The following is a 21,216-nucleotide window of genomic DNA, read 5'->3' on the forward strand; positions in this document are numbered from 1 at the left end:
CAGATATTGACCCTGAGACTTCCCTGTGGCACTCTACTCAACTCTCCGAGTTGCGAACTCTTGTGGGGAGGCGATTATGGGCTTCCAGGGGAGTTATGTCGCTAGGCCAATTATACCTGAATGGGGTGTTCAAATCTTTTCAGCAACTAAAAGAGGAATTTGATCTACCACAACATTTCTTCTTTCGATACTTACAATTAAGGCACGCCTTACAGGCACAGTTTAAAGACTCCCCTCCTACCTTATCTCCTTCCCCCGTCAGGTCTTTCTTAGCTACTCTCAGTGGACGGAAAACAGTTTCCTTAACTTAACTCCCTTCTGCTATTCAACCATCATTTAGACCCCCTCACTACACTTAGAGCCCAATGGGCGCTTGACCTGGGCCCTATGGATGAATATGACTTGATAGCCGCTAGGGAATTGCCTCGCCTGGTGACCACTAGTGCTAGAATTCAACAAATTACATCGCACATACTTGACACCGGTAAGACTAGCCAGGTTTGGGGCTCGCTCTTCCTCTGCTTGTCCAAAATGTGGGGCTGGGGTGGGTACCTTCTGGCATCTACTATGGGACTGCCCGCTAGTAAAGGTCTTTTGGACTAAGGTACAGCAAGCTTTGGACTCCACGGGTATCGCCTCTAATATCTTGACACCTAAACTATGCGTGCTGGGAGCTGCTGATGAGGGGGCTTTGCTTCTGGCGGATTTACTGTACGTTATAAATGTGTGTGGTCATCATTGCCTGCTCCTGGATGGCCTCCACCGGCCCTGACTTCTCCACCCTTCGGGCTTTGATCAATTCCACAATCGATCATGAACGATATGTCTATACGAGTAGAAAGGCAAGTGTTAAATTTGAAAAAATTTGGTCTAGGTGGATGGAATCTACTTATTATCCACGAGAGGGAGCTGTTTAGGAGTACAGACCATTTGTTATCGAGCAGCCAGGGGCTTATGAACGTAGGCAGCTATTGACATTCGGGGTATGATAAATGGCTGGGTGGCACATCTGAGGTCAATGCATCGAGACATCCAATTAGCTACAATACTATTATTATTGTTGTGGGTTAGTTAGGGAGGGTGAGGGAGACTATGTTAAGCTCTCAAATGTTTTGATTGTTTTGTTTTCTTGGTTTGTGTGGGGAGAGAAAAGGAAACTGTAATTATATGTACAAGTACACGTGCAAATTTTCATAATGTGGCATGATGGCGATTGCCAGTCAGATACATGTACTCTATTTGCTTTACTCAATACGCATTTTATAGATGCAACGAGTTCATCTACCCTAGCAATGTACCAATCGAGCAAGTTAATCTTGGTTCTGTTATGTCCTCATATTTGTAATCTCGGTATATATGGACTGTAAAAATTGGCGAAGTAATGAACACGCTGTACCACAATTACTGCTGTTAATAAAAATCAACTTTATTCAAAAATAAATAAATAAATAAACAGAATGGAAGAGGTGTATAGCATGGACCTCAAATGTAGAGAATTGAGTAGGGACCAGTTTGTTACAAACAGATCTAGCATTCCAGAGGGCACAGAATAGGGTGTATGTGAATGAAGTTATCAGGGTTGTTGTAACATTGAGGTGATATAATTTTGGAAGGCTGGGGCACAGAGGGTATAGTGGAAGTGCTAGATCCTGTGCTAGGAAGGGAAACTGCAGGAGTAGGGCATGGAGGGAGTACATTTTGAATCTGATGAAGGTGATTTGAGGGGACAGGGTTAGAAGGGAGGGAACAGGGCAGAATGGTTGGGCAAATAGGCCGTGATGGGGCTAAAGTAAATGACAGTGGGGTAACAGAAGAGTAGGGGGAAGGGAAACATAGGGGAGGATGAGAGACAGAGGAGAGATTCGAAAATGTAAGAGACTGGGGGGTAAATTTACTAAGATGGGAGTTTTATTTCACATGGGATGTTGCTATGGGCAACCAATCAAATACTATCTAGTATCTTCTGAAAGGTGCTAAATAAATAAGTAGAAGATTCTGATTGGTTGCCCATAGCAGCATCTCATGTAAAATAGAACTCCCATCTTAGTAAATTTACCCCTGGGTGTTTATTTACTAAAATGGAAGTTCTATTGAAGACGGGATGTTGCTATGGGCAACCAATCAGGTTCTATGTATTATATGCTAGAAGGTGCTAAATAAGTAGATTCTGATTGGTTGCTATGGGCAACATCGCATCTGCAATATAACTCCTATTTTAGTAAATAAGCCCCTAGGATAGAAGGATAGATGTGGTACCATTGAGCAAAATAAGGGATTAGGTAGATTGGAGTGTTGGGGGTGTTGACAGCCTGGACATATTGTTCATGCAGCAGGTATTGCTAATAAGAATACAAAATTGGGTGCAAGGTTTTTACTGCGCTCTCCCTTCTCCCTTCTGCACCCTGCTGCTGTGTGCAGTGTTCAGCACAGGCAGGGAGGCAGCATCTTCCCTGCCCTCCACCAACCTCCCGGCTCCGGGACAACCGCTGCTCCCAGAACTCTATGGCCACAGCCAAGGTAGGGGTGTGGGGGTGGCTCGAGCGGGACTCAATCCCCGCTGCCCAGATCCCTGCTCCCTGGGTCGCTGCCCCCCACTGACCAGATCCCTGCTCCCAACTGCTTGCCAGTCTTTCCCATTGGGATGGGCCCTAGAATTGTTGTGCCCAATGGGAAAGACGGCCCTGGTGTAATGTCAGCAAATTTCAGACTCAAGTGCCAAACTGAAATTCATTTCATGAGAACATAGTCTACACAACATGGCATCCAATGCAGATCTAAGGTAGTCTGTCTACACTGTGTAATATGTAACAGAATAATTTCTGAGTTGCCATTTATCAGTGGTTAACACTGGAAAAGACAGGACCACATTTGCATGGAACCCTAAAGTTGTATGTTATGAAGAGGATAATTTTTTTTTTTTTTCGGACATCTGGTTCCCTTAGAAAAGTTCTCAGCCTGATGGTCAGCAACATGGAGTTTGTACTGAGGCAAACATTAATAATGATATCTAATATTAGTATTAAAAATTTATCGCAAAGTTTAACAGTGAGAACAGTTCCTTTCCTACTCTATATATATCATATATAGATCTACAATAGTTTAATTTCAGATATGTTGTATTCACATTAACATGCTCTTCAATTTCAGACTCATTTATTGAAATCACTATTCTGCCCCCAATAGTCCTATGCATTTACAGCAAAATCACTTTTCTACTTCATCTGTTTCAGAAATGTGCAATTACTACATAAATGTGTCCCCATACATCTAGCCTCAATATGTAATACATACAGATGACAAGCGGATGGGATGCCAGCGGTCAGTATACCACACCGGCATCCCAATGCAGGGAATCCCTCCATTACTACAGCATAACCCTACCCATTCAGCTATCCCTCCCCTAGTGCCCAACCCTAACTCAGTTGCCCCTCATCCTAGCCTTAAGTCCCCCTGCTGGTGCCTAAACCTAACCCTTCCACTCCCCTGCCTAACACTAGCCCCATATGATCAGGATGATGGCAGTAGGGATTGCAACGTCATTCTCATCATCAATGTTGACATTCCAGCTCCCATTTTCTAGCCAATAGTCCACGGGGATGCTAACTGCATCCCCTTAATATGCCATGCAACCTTAGTTGCAATGTGATGTGACTAAATTGCTTCATAACTACACTGATTCATTTGTGACACTTAATAGTATCTTGAAGCTGTTTTGGTGCACTACTTCGCAACGAAGACTCACATTCACATGGAGTGGTTATAGGATGATTGGCTTTGATTTTGCAATTACTCTGAAACTATGGATATGTACTCCATCTAGTTGCTGCCTATACTGCGGATTTGTATCTACCCAGTCTCCTAGTAGTGGTGCTATTATTATACACTTTATCTTTGTATATGCACATTGCCACTTTTTATGGCGACAAACTAATATATTGTGAAAACATTGGATGTTGCTGGCCTTTTTATTTTTAGATTTTAACAATATTATAATAATTTTATTTATAGCCCTTTTTCTCCAACAGGACTTAAAGCACTTTACATACTGTACATCAAAACCAACTCATATAATAGAAGGTGCAAATAATACAGCAATATAAAAGCTACATGGCAGCTAGTGATGGCCAAGGAATCCCAAGCTGTGGCAAAGGCCGGGCGAAGGGTTGCTCCCTCATTTGAAAAAATGGACTTTAGAAATTGTTTAATTTTCCTGTCAGTGGGTTCTTTAAGGGAGGTAACATCAGGAATGGGGAGGGTAGAAGTCTGCACTAAATGAGCAATGTACGCGTCTACAGCAGGTGGGGCTTCCCAGCACTTTCTATCACTTTCAGATATAGAAAGTTCCTTCTTACTAAGCGTTTCAAGGAATTATTTCCTATTTGAATGTTTCCATGCTTCTTTAAATAGGAAGAGAAAAAATATAAGATACAGTGCTTGGGTTTTTACTGAAAATTATTTATTTCCTATCTAAAATAATTTTAATGAATAAAAAACATCACATAAGATTACAAATTGATAAACAGGGAATTCCCACAAGAAAAACATATATATATATATATATATATATATATATATATATATATATATATATATATATATATATATGGGCAGGTGTGGTGCGGCACTCTCGGCATAATAAGACACACGAAGTCAACTTGTAGTCAACGTTTCAATTTTATAGGCAAATTTTGCCTATAAAATTGAAACGTTGACCACAAGTTGACTTCGTGTGTCTTATTATGCCGAGAGTGCCGCACCACACCTGCCCATATCTCTACCTGTGAGGGCACCGGCTCAAGTTACAAACCTGTCTCTGGGAGTGCCGATTCTTGGACAAGTATATATATATATATATATATATATATATATATATTTAAAATCATTAAAAATGAATGGGTATCAATGGGTATCAATGGGTTCCAGCGATGTATTGGGATATATTGGAGAGAGTTTGTATTATGTCCAAAAACACCTGTAGAAATATATTTACCAGACCAATGGAGTCTCCTTATTAAAGGGAGATTTGAAGAGAGTCCCGGTGATTGCCCAGTAATGAGGTTTGCAATGAATTCCCATCACATTTGGGACTACTTTCCCAATTAATTTAGGGTATATAAAGGACAACCCAGGCTACACCAAATATTCTATCTCCTGATGAAGGCGTGTGAACACGCCGAAACGCGTTGAGCCAACGTCACTAATGTTCCAGCCTGTATTTGGAGAAACTCCCTTTCTAAACCTTTTCCAGCTTAAACCTTTGGAAGTACCACACCAGACTTTGGCCCTTATTCTGAATCGGACGGTACGGCCCGCGTGCGGCCGTACCGCCGATGTTTTTAGTCTGCACATGCGCAGAGGTCAATCTGCGCATGTGCAGCCCCATTCGCCGCAGACGTATTTCGTCCGCCGCAAAGGGGGCGTATAGGGGCGTGAGGGGCTTCATACCCTCATTTCCCTATGTATACGCCCCGCGTTTCATGGGCGTTCCCATGCAAACACGGGGCGTATGCATGCTAATCAGGGTATGACGCCACTGATGGGGTCGGAAAGCTGACGTCGCCGGATGTCAGCTCTCAGCCCCCATACAAGCTATCACACGGACGATTGTCCGTGTGGTCTCAGCTTGCGGGAGCTGCTGTGGCGTGCGGCCCTGCCTTCGATGGTCGACGACCATCGAATGCAGGGGGCAGCTCCCACCATGGTGGAGGCGTACGCCCCACCATTTTTATGCGGATCGCCAGCCGTCCGTGTACGGACGGCCGTGGCGATCCGTCTCGTGGGCGGGGATTGGTTTGTGCGGCCGGAGCACCGTGTGCGGCTCCGGCCGCACCAACCAGAATAAGGGCCTTTATCCGGACCAGTTTTTTACCACCATCTTGGAAGCCAATACCCAGTACCACTCTGCAGTGACCAAGCGAGGTATTTGCATACCATAAAATCTGCACAATTAAATTAATTGAGTGACTTTGGAATCCATTAATGTGCAATCACTTGGTCTGAGATTGAGGATCTGAGTCTGTAATGTGTAGAACCTCCCTTACAGCCTTTACCAGGGCTTCAACTCTATCAAGAGTTATATACTCCTCCCTCTTAAAAATACAAGAGTCCAGGGATCTAATGTTAAAAAAACAAAACATAGGGAGGTGTTGTGTATAATGCAAAGTTTGGGCTATTGCCACCAGGGTCCATCCACTGAAGACTAATGGGAATATAAAATCATCAGTAGTTTGTATGTATTTTCCTTAATATGCAGTGGAGATAGAGGAAGCGTAGCTGCGCATTCCGTAAGCATCTACGATCTCCCCTAGATCAGCTTTTCAGGCAAATAGTACGGAAACAAGGCCATTGGTGGTAGCTTATCATAGGCACAAAGATTGACAAGCTGTGAGGGGTCTTTTCTTTACTAGTTGTGAACTGACAATATGGAAGTGTAGTAATTGGAGAAACTGAAAGACAAATATATGAGGAATATTACATTTCTCTTAGGAAGGTGGAATCACTGGTAATAGTGCTTAAAAGGGGATTTTTGTAAGAACTTACTGTTCAAACCCCTTTCTCTGAGTCCATCCTGGTGACACCGCTTCAACCTTGGGTCCGCAGCAGCAAAGCACCTATGCTGACTTCTTTGAGAGAGGCAGGCTCCTCCCTTCTGCATCCCAGGATACTTCAGTTCAACTTCCAAAGCACACTAGGATACATAACTCAGTACAACGCCTGAACATCTTATATGCACAATCCATATATAACCAATAACATGACAAAACATGAATGGTATAACCTACTGAGCGTAAGGGAGGGGTCGCTCTGTCACCAGGATGGACTCAGAGAACGGGGTTCGAATGGTAAGTTCTTACAAAAATCCCCTTTACTCTTTCGTCCATCCTGGTGACACAGCTTGGGACGTTCAAGAGCCGGTCCTTTGGGAGGGTACGCTCAGACTTACAGTTCTCATCACTGCTTGTCCAAATGAAGCATCCTCCGATGTGAACTCATGGAACCTATACAATTGTGTAAAGGTATGAACAGAGGCCAGGTGGCAGCCTTGCACAACTGCTCTGCTGTAGCCCCATGACGCACTGCCTAAGAGGAAGCAACTGACCTGGTGGTATGGGCATTAATCCATGAAGGAATAGGTCTACCTACAGATGTACTGTAGTAGGTCTCATCCTTGCTGGCGGGTCGCCAGGACGTCCCCTCTGGCGACCGGCCAGCAGCCTCGCCAGCGAATATACTGAGACGCGCGTGCGTCTCATGCGCACGCGCGTCTCAGTCTCCGTCGCCAGCGCGACGGAAACCCTGGCCGTCTCCGCCTCAGGGAGACGGACAGGGTTAGGGGGGGTTAGGGGGGGTGCGGGCAGGCGGCGGGGACCCCGGGTTACCCGACCCGGGGGAACGGATTGAAGCGCCGTCGGAAGGGGACGCGTGCGCCTCTCGTGCGTGCGCGTCCCCTTCTCGCCATCGCCATGGCGCTGGCGGGGGATGGCGGCTGGCGACGCCAGCGCCATCCCCTGAAAGGATGAGAGCTGCTCCATCTGTACAACATCCAGTTTTTTTCAACTTGTCCCTATTTTTCGCCCCTTCCGGAGGAGAAAACACCGGGAGCACAATCTCCTGGTTCAAATTAAAAGAAGACACTACCTTAAGTAGAAACTTAGGAACTGTTCGAAGCACAGCCCTGTCTTCATGAAAATTAAAGAATGGGGACGTGCAAGATAAGGCCCCTAACTCCGAAACATGCCTAGTCGAAGCAATGGCCAACAAAAAGGCGAGTTTCCAAGAACAAATTTAAGGTCAGCCAACATTAACGGTTCAAAAGGAGGATTCTGTAATACAGACAAAACCAAAGACAAATCCGAAGGCGCCACCGGCTGCCTATACGGGGGTTTAATCCTCATGACTCCCTGCAAAAAGGTCTGAACCTCAGGCAGAAAAGCCACCCTTTTTTTTTTTTTTCAAGAAAACAGATAAGGCTGATAGTCTGCAGTCTTTAAAAGTACAGCTAAGTCCTGCTGAGAATCCATCCTGGAGAAATTGCAACAGCCTTGATACCTTGAATCTAGAGGTGTGCACTCTCTGATGCTCACACCACCTGATATAGATCTTCCAGACTCGATGGTAATTAGCTGCTGACACAGGCGTGCGAGTCCTGAGCATAGTCTGGATGACCGCTTCCGAAAACCCCCTCTTCCTCAATATGGAGGTTTCATAAGCCAGGCCGACAAATTTAGACGAGCTAGGTCCAGGTGTAGAAATGGGCCTTGTTTGAGTAAGTCCTGTCGAAGAGGAAAGCGCCAGGAGTCAGTCAACAACTGCAGTATGTCTGAATACCACGACCTCTTGGGCCAGTCCGAAGCAATCAGAATGGTTTGCACATTCTGGGATCTGATTCTCTTCAACACCCGGGGAATCATGGGAAATGGAGGGAACACGTAGACAAGGTTGAAATGCCATGGGACTGTCATGGCATCCACTGCCCAAACGGTCGGATCCTTGGTCCTAACACAGAACCTGGGAACCTGACAATTTTTCGTGGACGCCATCAGGTCTATTTCTGGGAGGCTCCAATGAGACACTATCTTCTGAAAAACCTCCTTATGAAGCATCCACTCTCCCTCCAGCAGCTCCTCCCTGCTGAGAAAATCTGACAGCCGACAGAGCGGGAATGTTCACCTCTGCCCAGCTGAAAACCGTTGAGACCTCCAGCATGGCCATTCTGCTGTGAGTCTCGCCTTCATGATATAAGTACGCCACAGCCGTGGTATTGTCCGACTGTATATGGACTGGTGATCCCTTCAGAAGATCCTCCGCCTGAAGAAGAGCGTTCCAAGCAGCACGAAGTTCCAAGATGTTGATTGGAAGTCTGGATTCTTCCCTGGGCCACAGACCCTGCAACCTCAGATGAAGGGCCACCGTCCCCCAGCCCCTGAGACTGGCATCGGTCGTAAAAACCAGCCACTCCCACGAGCGAAGGGAGCGCCCCAACTACAGAGTCTCAAGATCCGTCCACCAGATCAGGGACTCCCTTGTCTCTCGAGACGGCAACAAAGACTCTTGCTTCATGGTCTTTCAATTCCCTGACCAACTTGAGAGAATGTGCCACTGAAAAATCCTCGAGTGAAACCTTGCAAACTGCAGCGTTTCGAAGGCCGCCACCATCTTGCCAAGTAGTCTTACCCCTTGCCAAACCGTCGGATTGGGGGACTGTAAGATTAACAGTACCAAGTGGCGAATGTCCACGACCTTGGATTCCGGTAGAAACACTCAGTGTGTGTGTCCAAAACCACCCCCAGAAACTGCAGTCTCTGCGTGGGTGTCAAATGAGACTTCGGAAGGTTCCACAACCACCCCTGATCCTAAAAAAACTTTGTCGCAATAGTCAGATGTTTTTGTAGTACCTCTGCTGACTCTGCCTTGAACAGTAGGTCATCCAGGTAAGGGACAATTACTATCCCTTTCAACCGTAGGAACGATGCCATGACCGCCATCACACTTGTAAAGACTCTCGGCGCTGTTGCCAGACCAAAAGGCAGAGCCTGAAACTGCCAATGCATTTCCTCTATTGAGAACCGTAGCAGCAACTGATGTTCCTTGAAAATAGGTACATGCAAATAAGCATCCTGGATGTCCACTGACGCCAGAAATTCTCCCGATTCTATGCTTAATAGCACTGACTGAAGAGATTCCATGCGAAAATGGTCCACCCATAGATGCAGGTTTAAAGGTTTAAAATTTAGAATGTGTCTGAATGACCCGTCCAGCTTGGGGACCAGGAAAATAATTGAATAAAATCCTTTCTTCCATCCCTCCTGAGGTACCGGGACCACAACCCCTTTCTCTACAAGAGACGTTGCCGCCTCCAATAGAGCCCTGCGCATGCGAGCTTCTCGTGGTAAAGGAGTAGAGAAAAATCTCATTGGAGGGGGGGGGGGGGGGTGTGTTTAAAGGCCCCAAACTTGGATCCAGAAAATTTTGAAGTAGGAAGAAAGGTACTCTACCCTCCTGTGGTTGCTTTATAATGGAGCGTCTCCAGAGACTTCTTGGATTCCCCGTCTGCCTCCCAAGCTATTAGCCACAGAGCTCTTCTAACAGAAATAGAAGTGGCTGATACCGTTGAGGCCATCCTAGCCCCTTCTTCCCCAGCCTCACAAATATATTCTGCAGCACGCCTAAGCTTCTCAGCCAGTGAGAAAGCATCTGAATCAGGCTGAACTTGATTTCCTTAGGCCTCAGCCCATTTAATCATGGCTTTGGCTATCCAAGCAGAAGCAATAATGGGACTAAGAGCAAACCCCACCCCTTCAAACACTTCCTTAAGGCAACCTTCCACCTTTTTGTCCACTTGATCTTTAAAGACTGCACCCCCTTGAACAGGCAGTGCCATAGCCTTTGACAACCTAGCCACAGGTGCATCCACTATGACTTTCTGCCATAATTTTACATGTCCCTCCGGCATTGGGTACATGTTAGCAAACCTCCTTGACATAAGGAGCTTTTTATCAGGACATTTCCATGCTTCACCTAACAAGGAAACCATGCCCTCCTCCGAGGGAAAGGTCACCGTATCCCGGCGAACCTTCTTAAAGACACAGTGTGAAGACACTTTTTCTTCCTGAGTCAAGCTTAAAAAGTCTGCTTGACTGCCATAATTAAATCCTCAATACCGGGAACAGAAACAGCAACCTCCTCTGACTGATCCCAAACTGTACCTTCTACGGAAGCTCGCTCCCTCTGAATCCAAATTTAACAGAGGAGGAGTGGATAAAGGATGTCTAGGAGAATGACACTCAGAAGATTTGGCAAACTGTTCCATCAATACATTTAACTTATGGACATTCTGAGCAGTGTTCTGCATGACTTGCAACATTAAAGGGTCCCCTTGGGATGGGCCCACTGAACCCCCATAAGTCTGGGAGGATGCAAAGGGCCAGGAGAATTAACTAAATCATCTCTCTGTTTAAAGCCTTCACTAAGGCATCCATAGACCTCCCCAATGCAGCTGCCCACGCAGGTTCAGGCTGCTCAGGCCGCTGTGCTTGTGCACCACTGGGTACAGACTCACATGAAGGGCACAAATCCCCCTGATCCATCTGTTCACTTGATAATTTTTCACCACAAAATCTGCAGTAAACTAATGAGGCTGGCGCTCCCTCCCCCACAGCAGCAGGACTACACCCTTCAGCCATGTTAAAAACACAGTGCACAATGTCAGGCAATCGCACAGAGCAATATATACTGTGTACTTATCTGCTTGCTGTGATGACCTCAGCAATCGGTGGGGACAGCGCTGCCCAAGGATAAAATTCTCACTCTCTGCTGTACAGCAAAACTTGCATTAAGCCCTGTATCAGCTCCGCAGTCTTGGAGAGAAATGACGCCAGCACCAAGAGCAGGAAGAGACCAATTCCCTTGCTGCAGCAGGGGAGGAAGCTAAAAAGGGCACCCTTTTCTTCCATCTGCTGCGCCCTAGTGTTTCATCTAACTCCAGTGCCTACCCTTCTTTGTGGGATCATTTGGAGCTGTCCAGCAAAGCTGGACTCCTGTAATAAGCTTCACCTCCCTGGACGAGATTTCAGCTTATAAGCTCGTCCAAGATGGCGCCCGCAATCACGGGGGTCCGTCCCCTACGATCCCCCCCTGAGCAGGGAGCCGGTTCTGGGCCCCCAAGGGCCAAGGAAACCTCTATTTTAATAGAGGTAAGCTCTGTGCAGAGGGAGCAGCCTGCTTCCCTCCGCACACAGAGCGCTGAAAGGACGCGCTTCTGTCAGCCTCTGCTGCGCTCTCAGTGTGTGAGAACTTCAAAAAGAAGTAACACACTGGATAAAACCTGCACTTACTTGTATATTAATAAAATAAAAAATTCCTAGCTATTCTATCCAAAATAATCCAAAAGAAACGGCTGCAGTATGCACAACACCCACTCCAGTGGGCACCTAAAACGAACTGAAGTATCCTAGGATGCAGAAGGGAGGAGCCTGCCTCTCTCAAAGAAGTCAGCATAGGTGCCTTGCTGCTGCGGACCCAAGGTTGAAGCTGTGTCACCAGGATGGACGAAAGAAAAAAACTAATGGTACTTATGTAGTACCAGGGCGCCCTATTAACATGCATACGATTGCGGAAGGAAATCGCATTGCATCGCACATCCCATTTTAGTGCCATGCGATGCGATCTCAGTAGTTTATATGGATGGACGTTTGTCAGTTACCGTAGCTATGCTTTCAGAATAAACTTAAGCTACGGAAATAGCATAGTCAGTCAGAACTTGCGTAAGTGTTCACGGTCACTGTCAGATTCATTCTGAGGTGATTAACTGAGTGATTGCTGCTTCAGTGAGTACTCAGAACGTGACAGAGGTGACAGGCGTGGCAGGTGATCAACTCACCATGTTCACCTTGCCTAATTCTGAGGAGGTGCTGTTTTTTAAGCGACACCAGCAAAATTGCGTGAACGGCCATCCTATGCAGCTGTCCATGAAGGAAAGCATGTGGCGCTGCCACATAAAGGCCTGCCGTAAAAAGGTCAGTGTATGAGCAGCCCACTTGTTCCCGGTTACCCTTCATCACCCTTGTCCTGTTCATATACTCGTGGGCGGAGGAGATGATCAGTGTGGCATATTGCGAAAGGGAACTGCACATGTCCATCAAAACCACCGTGCAGTACAATAGTTTGATGAGGAAGGCATGTGCTATCGATTTACTGTCCCAGCCACATAGGCAAATTGGCGGTCGAAGTTGACTAAAGTCTCTTCGTGAACTCAGGGGTCCACACCCAAAATATTGAGCGGATGTGGGGGGTATGCAAATGGAGGAACAAAAGCCATAGAGCAGGGCTGGGCAATTGCGGCCCTCCAGATGTTGATGAACTACACATCCCAGGATGCTTTGCATTAGTTTTGCTATGTGGCCATGCTGAAACTGATGCAAGGCATGCTGGGATGTGTAGTTCATCAACATCTGGAGGGCCGCAATTGCCCAGCCCTGCCATAGAGGAACATCCCGGCAACTTTTGGAGTCATACCTCCAAGAATTCATGTGGAGGAATAGTCTGGGTGCTGCAAACCCATTTCAACGTATTCTGCATGCTCTCACTCCTGCCCAAGGCAAATTCACTGCCTTAATAGTGACAGAATTTTTTCTTGTTATCTTCATTAATTGACATTATTTTTGTTACTTTTCTTTATTACTGTTTATACATGTCATTAATTATTGTGTTTTATTGATTAATAATTATTAAGTAAAGTTACAGTTTACGGTTAACACATGTCCGAGACCGAAGCGTGGCGAGCGGATGCGGAAAACATGTAAAGTAATCCGCTTCCGCTCGCCACACTATATAAAATCAACTCCACGCCGACGTGGATAGTGGGGGTATGAAAAGGTTGGGAGGACGCATTCTGCCGCCCCTCGCCACGCTTCATGGGGGGGGGGGGGGGGGTTTGTGCCTAAAAATCACATTGCATTTCATTGCAGTGTAATAAAGTTAATTGCACCGCACCTGATAAAACCGCATGCAATCACAAGTGTCATATGGTATTGATAAACAAACTGCGGGCACACATACATATCAAAAAGTAGGTGACTAGCTGCTTGGAAACACTATAGACGCCACAGAACGCAATTAGCGCTGGACCGGAAGTCCAGTATGCGTTCCAAACAGGTTTCCGGAAGTGACGTCTCCGTTCCACCCGGCGCAGAAGTCCGAAGGTATCAGAGCTAGGGTGTCAGAGGTCGCGCAGAGCCACTTCCACTAAATGAATCACTGTAATGGGAAGCTCCATTATGAAACAAGGCATAATATATCGAGCTGCATCAAGTGCATTCCACATCAATAGTAGCCATTTTAGAAATGGGTTCAACAGTGTTATATAGTCTACCACACAAGAGAGTAGAGTGCGGTCTCTCTGGAGAGAAATATATATATATATATATATATATATATATATATATATATATATAAATAGTGGAAGAAAGCAGCGGCACTCTGAGTCTTCAAAACGGTGCAAAAAAAGTGAAAACTTTACTGGTCTACAGTTTCGGGGATATCACCCCTTCATCAGGACAAATACATGGTGCAAATACAATCAATAAATACACTCCAAACAACTCACCCACGCCCCCCCGCGTTCCCGCGTCTCCGTGGTCCTGCCCCGTACTTCCGGCCGTATCCAGGTGTGTCATGCTGCGGGGCGGACGTGCGTCACTAGCCCGCCTCACCGTGACGCTGGTGGTTACCTTGGCAACCTGTAGTCTCTCACTCTACTGGCTAGCCCGGCCCCCGTCCTGTGTCACCGCTCCCGCAGCATCTGATATGCTGGCTGCCCGTAGGATTCAGGGATGGTTGCCACGGTGATCTGGGGCGCCCCTGAAATGTAAACACAAACATTTGTAAAATCGTGTACATTACTGTGCATCATAAAACATACATAGTGCATATCATACAGACGGGTACTAACATCCTGTCTGGAAATATCTTGGGTACTGAATGTGTCACATAAAAAAACATGTCCAAGTGCCTGAACAATTCTCCACACTATCTTGAGCCTTACTCAAGTGAAACAGGAGGCACTTCTCTATTTACACCCTTGTGTTACCAGCACCTAAGGTCTGGTTATCAATATCGTGCTCTCCTACTGGTAAGTGCATCATCTTTTTGAAAAAACAAGTATCTCATGTTGACATTAGTGAATTTAGATAAAGTGCTTAAATGTTGAGAAAGATTTCTCTAAAGTGTTTTGGTGCTAAAAGAAGGGGCCAGGGTATATCTGGAAGAGCCAGCACCCAAGGCCCTGTGCAAAATAAACTAATATTAATATTAAAAAGCTGAGTTAAGGTGCTTCCCATCAGCACACATCAGGAGATCTTATTTCTAACAGGGATAAAAAGCCTTTTCACTAATATCTTTATGAGTAACAAGGATGGGTTAGAGGTCTCATCGATCCCCCCCCCCCCCCGAGGGGCAGTGTGGACACCTGAACACCCCAATATAGCCTGTATAAACCAGTTATTTCTATTTAGACTGTAAGAATAACCAATATGACTATAAATTTACAAAAAATTGATCAACCCTAGGGACTCATTGAGTCCTTTGGGTTTCAGAGCAGACATTACAAAATATTGTGGAACAACAAAACAGGTCACAGAGCCCCATAAAATTAACCCTTACCAGCGACAAAAAAGAAATTTGTTTTCTAGACATTTTACTGAAAGTGGAGGCAGGAAAATTTGTCACATCGCTATACTCTAAACCAACGGACCGCAACACATTGTTGCAGTTTGATAGCCACCATCCCAGTTCAGCAGTCCGTGGACTGCCCTATTCCCAGTTCATCAGGGTCTGCCGTGTAACCAGCGACTCAGATGAATTGGAACATCAACTCACCAAAATGTTTAAAAAATTCAGAGAACGAGGGTATACTGCCAAGGAATTAGAGGAAGCCCAACTCAAGGCCAGCAAACAAAGCAGGGTAGACCTGATAACCCGGAGGGAGAAAAAACAAAAAACATCGGTATTCCTGTGGGTTAATCAGTTTAACAGAAACAGCCCCAAGACAAACAAAAAGGCCAAGGAGTTGTGGCCAATCTTGACAACAGATCCTGAATTACAGTTCCTCAAAGACACACGGCTGATGTCATGCCACACCAGAAGTAGGAACATCAGGGATTATGTTGTCAAGACCGATATTTCACAATTTAGCAAAGCTGCTCCCAGGTATGGCTTTCTTAGCAGACGGAATGGCTGTTACAAATGCCTAGGATGTCGTACATGTAGCTATATGGCCACAGGTGAAGACATTCTTCATCCCCACTCAGGGAAAAGGTTCAAGATCAAGTGGCCTCTCTTGTGTACGTCTAAATTTGTGGTGTACGCGGTGATGTGTCCATGCGGGCTCTATTACATTGGCAAGACAGAGTGCCAGTTTAAGGTCCGCATGGCGCAGCACCGCCAAGCCATCCGCTTGGCCCTGAACACAGGGACCAGCGAGCAACTGGTGGCACGGCACTTCGTGGCCATGAAGCATAGCATGGCCACGTTGAGATATAAAATAATAGATCAAGTGCCAGACAGCCCCCCCGGGGGGGGGGGGGTAACAGAGGCAAAGCCCTGTTACAATTGGAATCCCGCTGGATTTTCAGGTTGGAAACTCTGAAACCCAAAGGACTCAATGAGTCCCTAGGGTTGATCAATTTTTTGTAAATTTATAGTCATATTGGTTATTCTTACAGTCTAAATAGAGATAACTGGTTTATACAGGCTATATTGGGGTGTTCAGGTGTCCACAATGCCCCTGGGGGGGGGGGATTGATGAGACATCTAACCCATCCTTGTTACTCAGATATTAGTGAAAAGGCTTTTTATCCCTGTTAGAAATAAAATCTCCTGATGTGTGCTGATGGGAAGCACCTTAACTCAGCTTTTTAATATTAATATTAGTTTATTTTGCACAGGGCCTTGGGTGCTGGCTCTTCCAGATATACCCTGGCCCCTTCTTTTAGCACCAGAGCACTTTAGAGAAATCTTTCTCAACATTAAGCACTTTATCTAAATTCACTAATGTCAACATGAGATAATTGTTTTTTCAAAAAGATGATGCACTTACCAGTAGGAGAGCACGATATTGATAACCAGACCTTAGGTGCTGGTAACACAAGGGTATAAATAGAGAAATGCCTCCTGTTTCACTTGAGTAAGACTCAAGATAGTGTGCAGAATTGTCCAGGCACTTGGACACGTTTTTTTATGTGACACATTCAGTACCCAAGATATTTCCAGACAGGATGTTAGTACCCGTCTGTATGATATGCACTATGTATGTTTTATGATGCACAGTAATGTACACGATTTTACAAATGTTTGTGTTTACATTTCAGGAGCGCCCCAGATCACCGTGGCAACCATCCCTGAATCCTACGGGCAGCCAGCGTATCAGATGCTGCGGGAGCGGTGACGCAGGACGGGGGCCGGGCTAGCCAGTAGAGTGAGAGACTACAGGTTGCCAAGGTAACCGCCAGCGTCACAGAGAGGCGGGCTAGTGTGGAGGGCGGAAGCCGGAGAGGTCAGGGGGGTGAGAGTCCTCTGGTCGCCCGGACAACGGCAGTAAACAACTGACGCACGTCCGCCCCGCAGCATGACACGCCTGGATACGGCCGGAAGTACGGGGCAGGACCACGGAGACGCGGGAACGCCGGGGGGCGTGGGTGAGTTGTTTGGAGTGTATTTATTGATTGTATTTGCACCATGTATTTGTCCTGATGAAGGGGTGATATCCCCGAAACTGTAGATCACTTTTTTGCACCGTTTTGAAGACTCAGAGTGCCGCTGCTTTCTTCCACTATTTGCATACTACTGGCTCTTTAGCCAGCACAGGAGGGCAACTGAGGTAGGGAATATAGATTGTAAGCTCCACTGGGGCAGGGACTGATGTGAATGTTCAACTATTCTCTGTAAAGCGCTGCAGAATATGTATGCGCTATATAAGAAACTGTTAATAAATAAATATATCAAAATGAACCTGTGTCCTCAACTATACATTAAGAGACCGCATTACAACCCTTGCAAGATGTACCTTGAATTAAAGAAACAAAAAAATATATATTTTAAAGACTAGGGACAATTAATAATTTATTAGTAATATGTATAAATAAAAATAAATCAGAGTAGAGAAATGGAATAATTTTAGTATTTTTTTTAATGGAACATGTTTAAATATCAAAAGATACACAGAGATAAAAAGTGACTTAAGTTACAAAACAGAAAAATTATGTTTGGTACAAGATACTAAATACTATTTTACAGAAAAGCAAACAAAAAATGGGTCATACAGTATTCTATGTTACACAAACCTAGAAAAATAAAACAAAAAATGTTTAATCAATAAAAACATATTCAAATAATGGGTACTCTTTACCTAGAAGGGCGCCCATCGCATGTACTAAAAAAAATCGCATGCGATGCGACCGACGCGATGACCGCGATTTCCCATAGGGAACAATGTTAAATGTCCCAATTGACCCGATTTTCCATAGGGAACAATGTTAAATGGCCCACAGAAGCCAAATAGGCACCCTGAAGTGTGAAATGGCCCCCACAATTCTTAACGCCACCCCACGATCAACGTCAACCCGAAGCGTGGCGAGCGCAGCGTGCCCGCGAGGGGCGGCGGTACGTGTCCTCCGACCTTTTCATACCCCCACTACCCACGTCGGCGTGGAGCTGAGAATAGAAAGTGTGGCGAGCGCAGCGAGCCACCGAGCCCGAAGCGTGGCGAGCCCCGCGAGGGGACGCGGACACCTTCACAGGTATACGCGTCCCCTCGCGGGCTTCACAGGTGTCCACGTCCCCTCGCCATGCTTCGGGCTCGGTGGCTCGCTGCGCTCGCCACACTTTCTATTCCCAACTCCACGCCGACGTGGATAGTGGGGGTATGAAAAGGTCGTAGGACGCGTACCACCGCCGCTCGCCACACTTCGGGTTGACGTTGATCGTGGGGTGGCGTTAACAATTGGGGGGGGGCCATTTCACACTTCAGGGTGCCTATTTGGCTTCTGTGGGCCATTTAACATTGTTCCCTATGGAAAATCGGGTCAATTGGGACATTTAACATTGTTCCCTATGGGAAATCGCGGTCATCGCGTCGGACGCATCGCATGCGATTTTTTGGTCGCATGCGATGCGACCGACGCAAATTTTTTTCCTTACGATGCCCACGATCAAAATCGTGGGCGCCCTTCTAGGTAAAGAGTACCAAATAATGTAGACTAGGATCACATTATTTTTTTTACAATAACGTCTTTTTTTTGGTCATCTATAGGTCATCCTATAGGTAGTTTACTTATCTGAACGTTTCACGTTAAACTTTCCACAGCAAATATCATGTAAGCTATAACAGTTTACCATATCATGCTGTTTAATTCTCTAACATTTACAATTTCAGCCATTTCCCAATATCATGATGGCACTTCCACCTTTATATTAATTAACATAAGTATATATTAAATACGTATTAAAGGACACATTGGTACATGTGCTAAAATTTACCCACAGAAAAAAAACTTATCTTGAAAAACAAATTTACAAATTAAAAACAAAAGTAAAAAAGTGCATAAAGTTGTTCTTGTGTAGGTCTTTTGTTGGGGATAATTAAATTTAAAAAAAGACTACCACAATATTTAAACTGATGAACATGGATGAGATAATACCAATACTTCTCTCAAAAGGCTTAAAAAAGCTTGGAAATTAAAAACACAAACTTGGGGTTAGGCGATAAAATTATATATTTCAACAATAAAAAATAAAAATTGAAGTTTTCATATGTGAAAATGTTAATGTTAGCCATTTATTGGATCTTGGTTAAATCACCTGATGAAACGATGCATCATGAAATCAATGGTTGTACATCTTGGGAATTTGCCAATGGAGCTCTCTTCTACTGGTGTAAAGACTTTAATCTGTCGCATGTGGGTGTCTCTTCCATTCTGATGATTTGCCAAAACTGCTATCTGAATCATAAAGGTTCGAATAGGCTTTTTATGTGCATCGGTTAAAGGGACGTGTATCCAACCACTGGGCTCCACCAATTCAAGTTGCTGCAAAATAAAGCACATATTGAATATATAGATTAAAAAAAAAAAACAATCCTAACGTAACATTTTCTTTTATATTCTAAGCAACATTTATTGTAATAAGGGTATTGAGTTAATTTACTGACGGACGAAATACCGATTGACAGAATCCCCACAACCGAATGCCGATGGACAAAATACAGACAGGTACAGAACACAGCGATCTTAATACTGACAACATTTAATATCGACACTCAAACCACAGACAAGCCACAATGTTGACAGCCAAAATATTGACACAAGTACTGAATAGTTTTTGGTGTTTTTTCCACAAAAACCATCACGTTCATACTTTTCCAGCCCAGTGGGCATAGAGGGAGAATATAATAGTGCCCGAAGCATGTTGAGCCATGTGAGGGGATGCGGTACATTAATACAGTGCTTACTCTATGTCGCCATTACAAGTGTGTCGGATATTGATCATTGGTAATTACACCCTGTCTGTATAACAGTGTCGGTCAAGTGGTTGTGGTATTTAAATTTTGGTAAATCATACTAAACCTATGTTAAGATCAGATATTGTAATGTGAAAAAATAAAAATAAAAAGACAATGTCATATCTGCTCTGCTGACAAGTAGGTCATGAGCAGAATGAACTTTCTGGAAGAAATGTTGTCCAATTAAAGCAGGAATATTTTTGCCTAGTGTAAAACTTTTTGTTTTTTTACTATTTAGGATTCCAGGAGGTATATGTAACAGGGTCTGAGCTTTCCGGAGGTGAAGGATGCTGGCCAATCACGGACGTAAACACACCTCTAGATCTCCATCTACCTCTAGATCTCCATCTACCTCTAGATATCTATACACACACACACACACACACACACACACACACATATACATACACAAGAGGTTTAGGGCAGCACTCGCTGGACTTCACAGAAGAATAACACCTGGACACAGGTCTGTTCTGTTCAAAGTCACATAGATCACAAAACTGGCCAGTATTTTACCCATCCCAGATCTGGCAAAAGATTTCCCATAAAGCATGTGTTGGGGTGCACTTCTCGTTTTGTGATCTATATGATCACTTGTCCCTGCAGTCTCATATACGTGGGCAAAACTATTTGTACGTTCAGGGAAAGAGCTGGTCAGCATCGCTCTGTGATTAGACTGGCATTAAATGGCAAAGAAGTAGACCAGCCGGTGGCTCAACATTTTGTCGAAGCAAAACATTCCCTTGCAACCCTGAGATACAGATTCATTGACCATGTGCCGAAGTCCAAGAGAGGGGGAGACAGAGAGAGAGCGCTATTACAGCTAGAAACCTTCTGGATTCATAAATTGAACTCAGTGGCACCATTGGGCCTCAACGTCAATTTCGTTTGCCTGTTTCTCTTGATGCGATATTTCCACATCCTCTCTTTTTTACAGAATTTTTTGGTGTTGTTTTTGCCTGGTTGGCACTGAAACCCACGGGGAGTACCGTGGGTGCAACATTTGTTTTACATAGGTCCCGCCTTGATAAGCCACCTTATTGGTTAACAGTTATATCGTGTATGTGGCTGCATATTGTTTAGTAGGTCATTGTATGACACATCCAGGATTAGACCTTTGAAACGAATGAAGCTCCCTGGTGCTTTGACCGAGGGTTCTGACA

General features: G+C 45.1%; 1 protein-coding gene across 4 annotated transcripts in view; it reads right to left on the bottom strand.

The window, feature by feature from the left end:
* Nucleotides 1–18,586: 18,586 nt before the first annotated feature.
* ANAPC10 (anaphase promoting complex subunit 10) overlaps nt 18,587–21,216 on the bottom strand; it is a 102,779-nt gene continuing 100,149 nt past the window's right edge. For 3 of the 4 annotated variants that reach the window (XM_083171126.1, XM_083171124.1, XM_083171130.1), the window contains exon 6: nt 18,587–19,580. In XM_083171126.1, the coding sequence (XP_083027252.1) occupies nt 19,350–19,580 (231 nt within the window). In that variant the 3' untranslated portion in view covers nt 18,587–19,349. The remainder of the gene's footprint in view (nt 19,581–21,216) is intronic. The other variant, XM_083171135.1, reaches the window with a different exon arrangement.

Source organism: Crinia signifera, chromosome 1 (genome assembly GCF_055691185.1).
Source record: "Crinia signifera chromosome 1, ASM5569118v1, whole genome shotgun sequence".
In the NCBI taxonomy this organism is placed as follows: domain Eukaryota; kingdom Metazoa; phylum Chordata; class Amphibia; order Anura; family Myobatrachidae; genus Crinia; species Crinia signifera.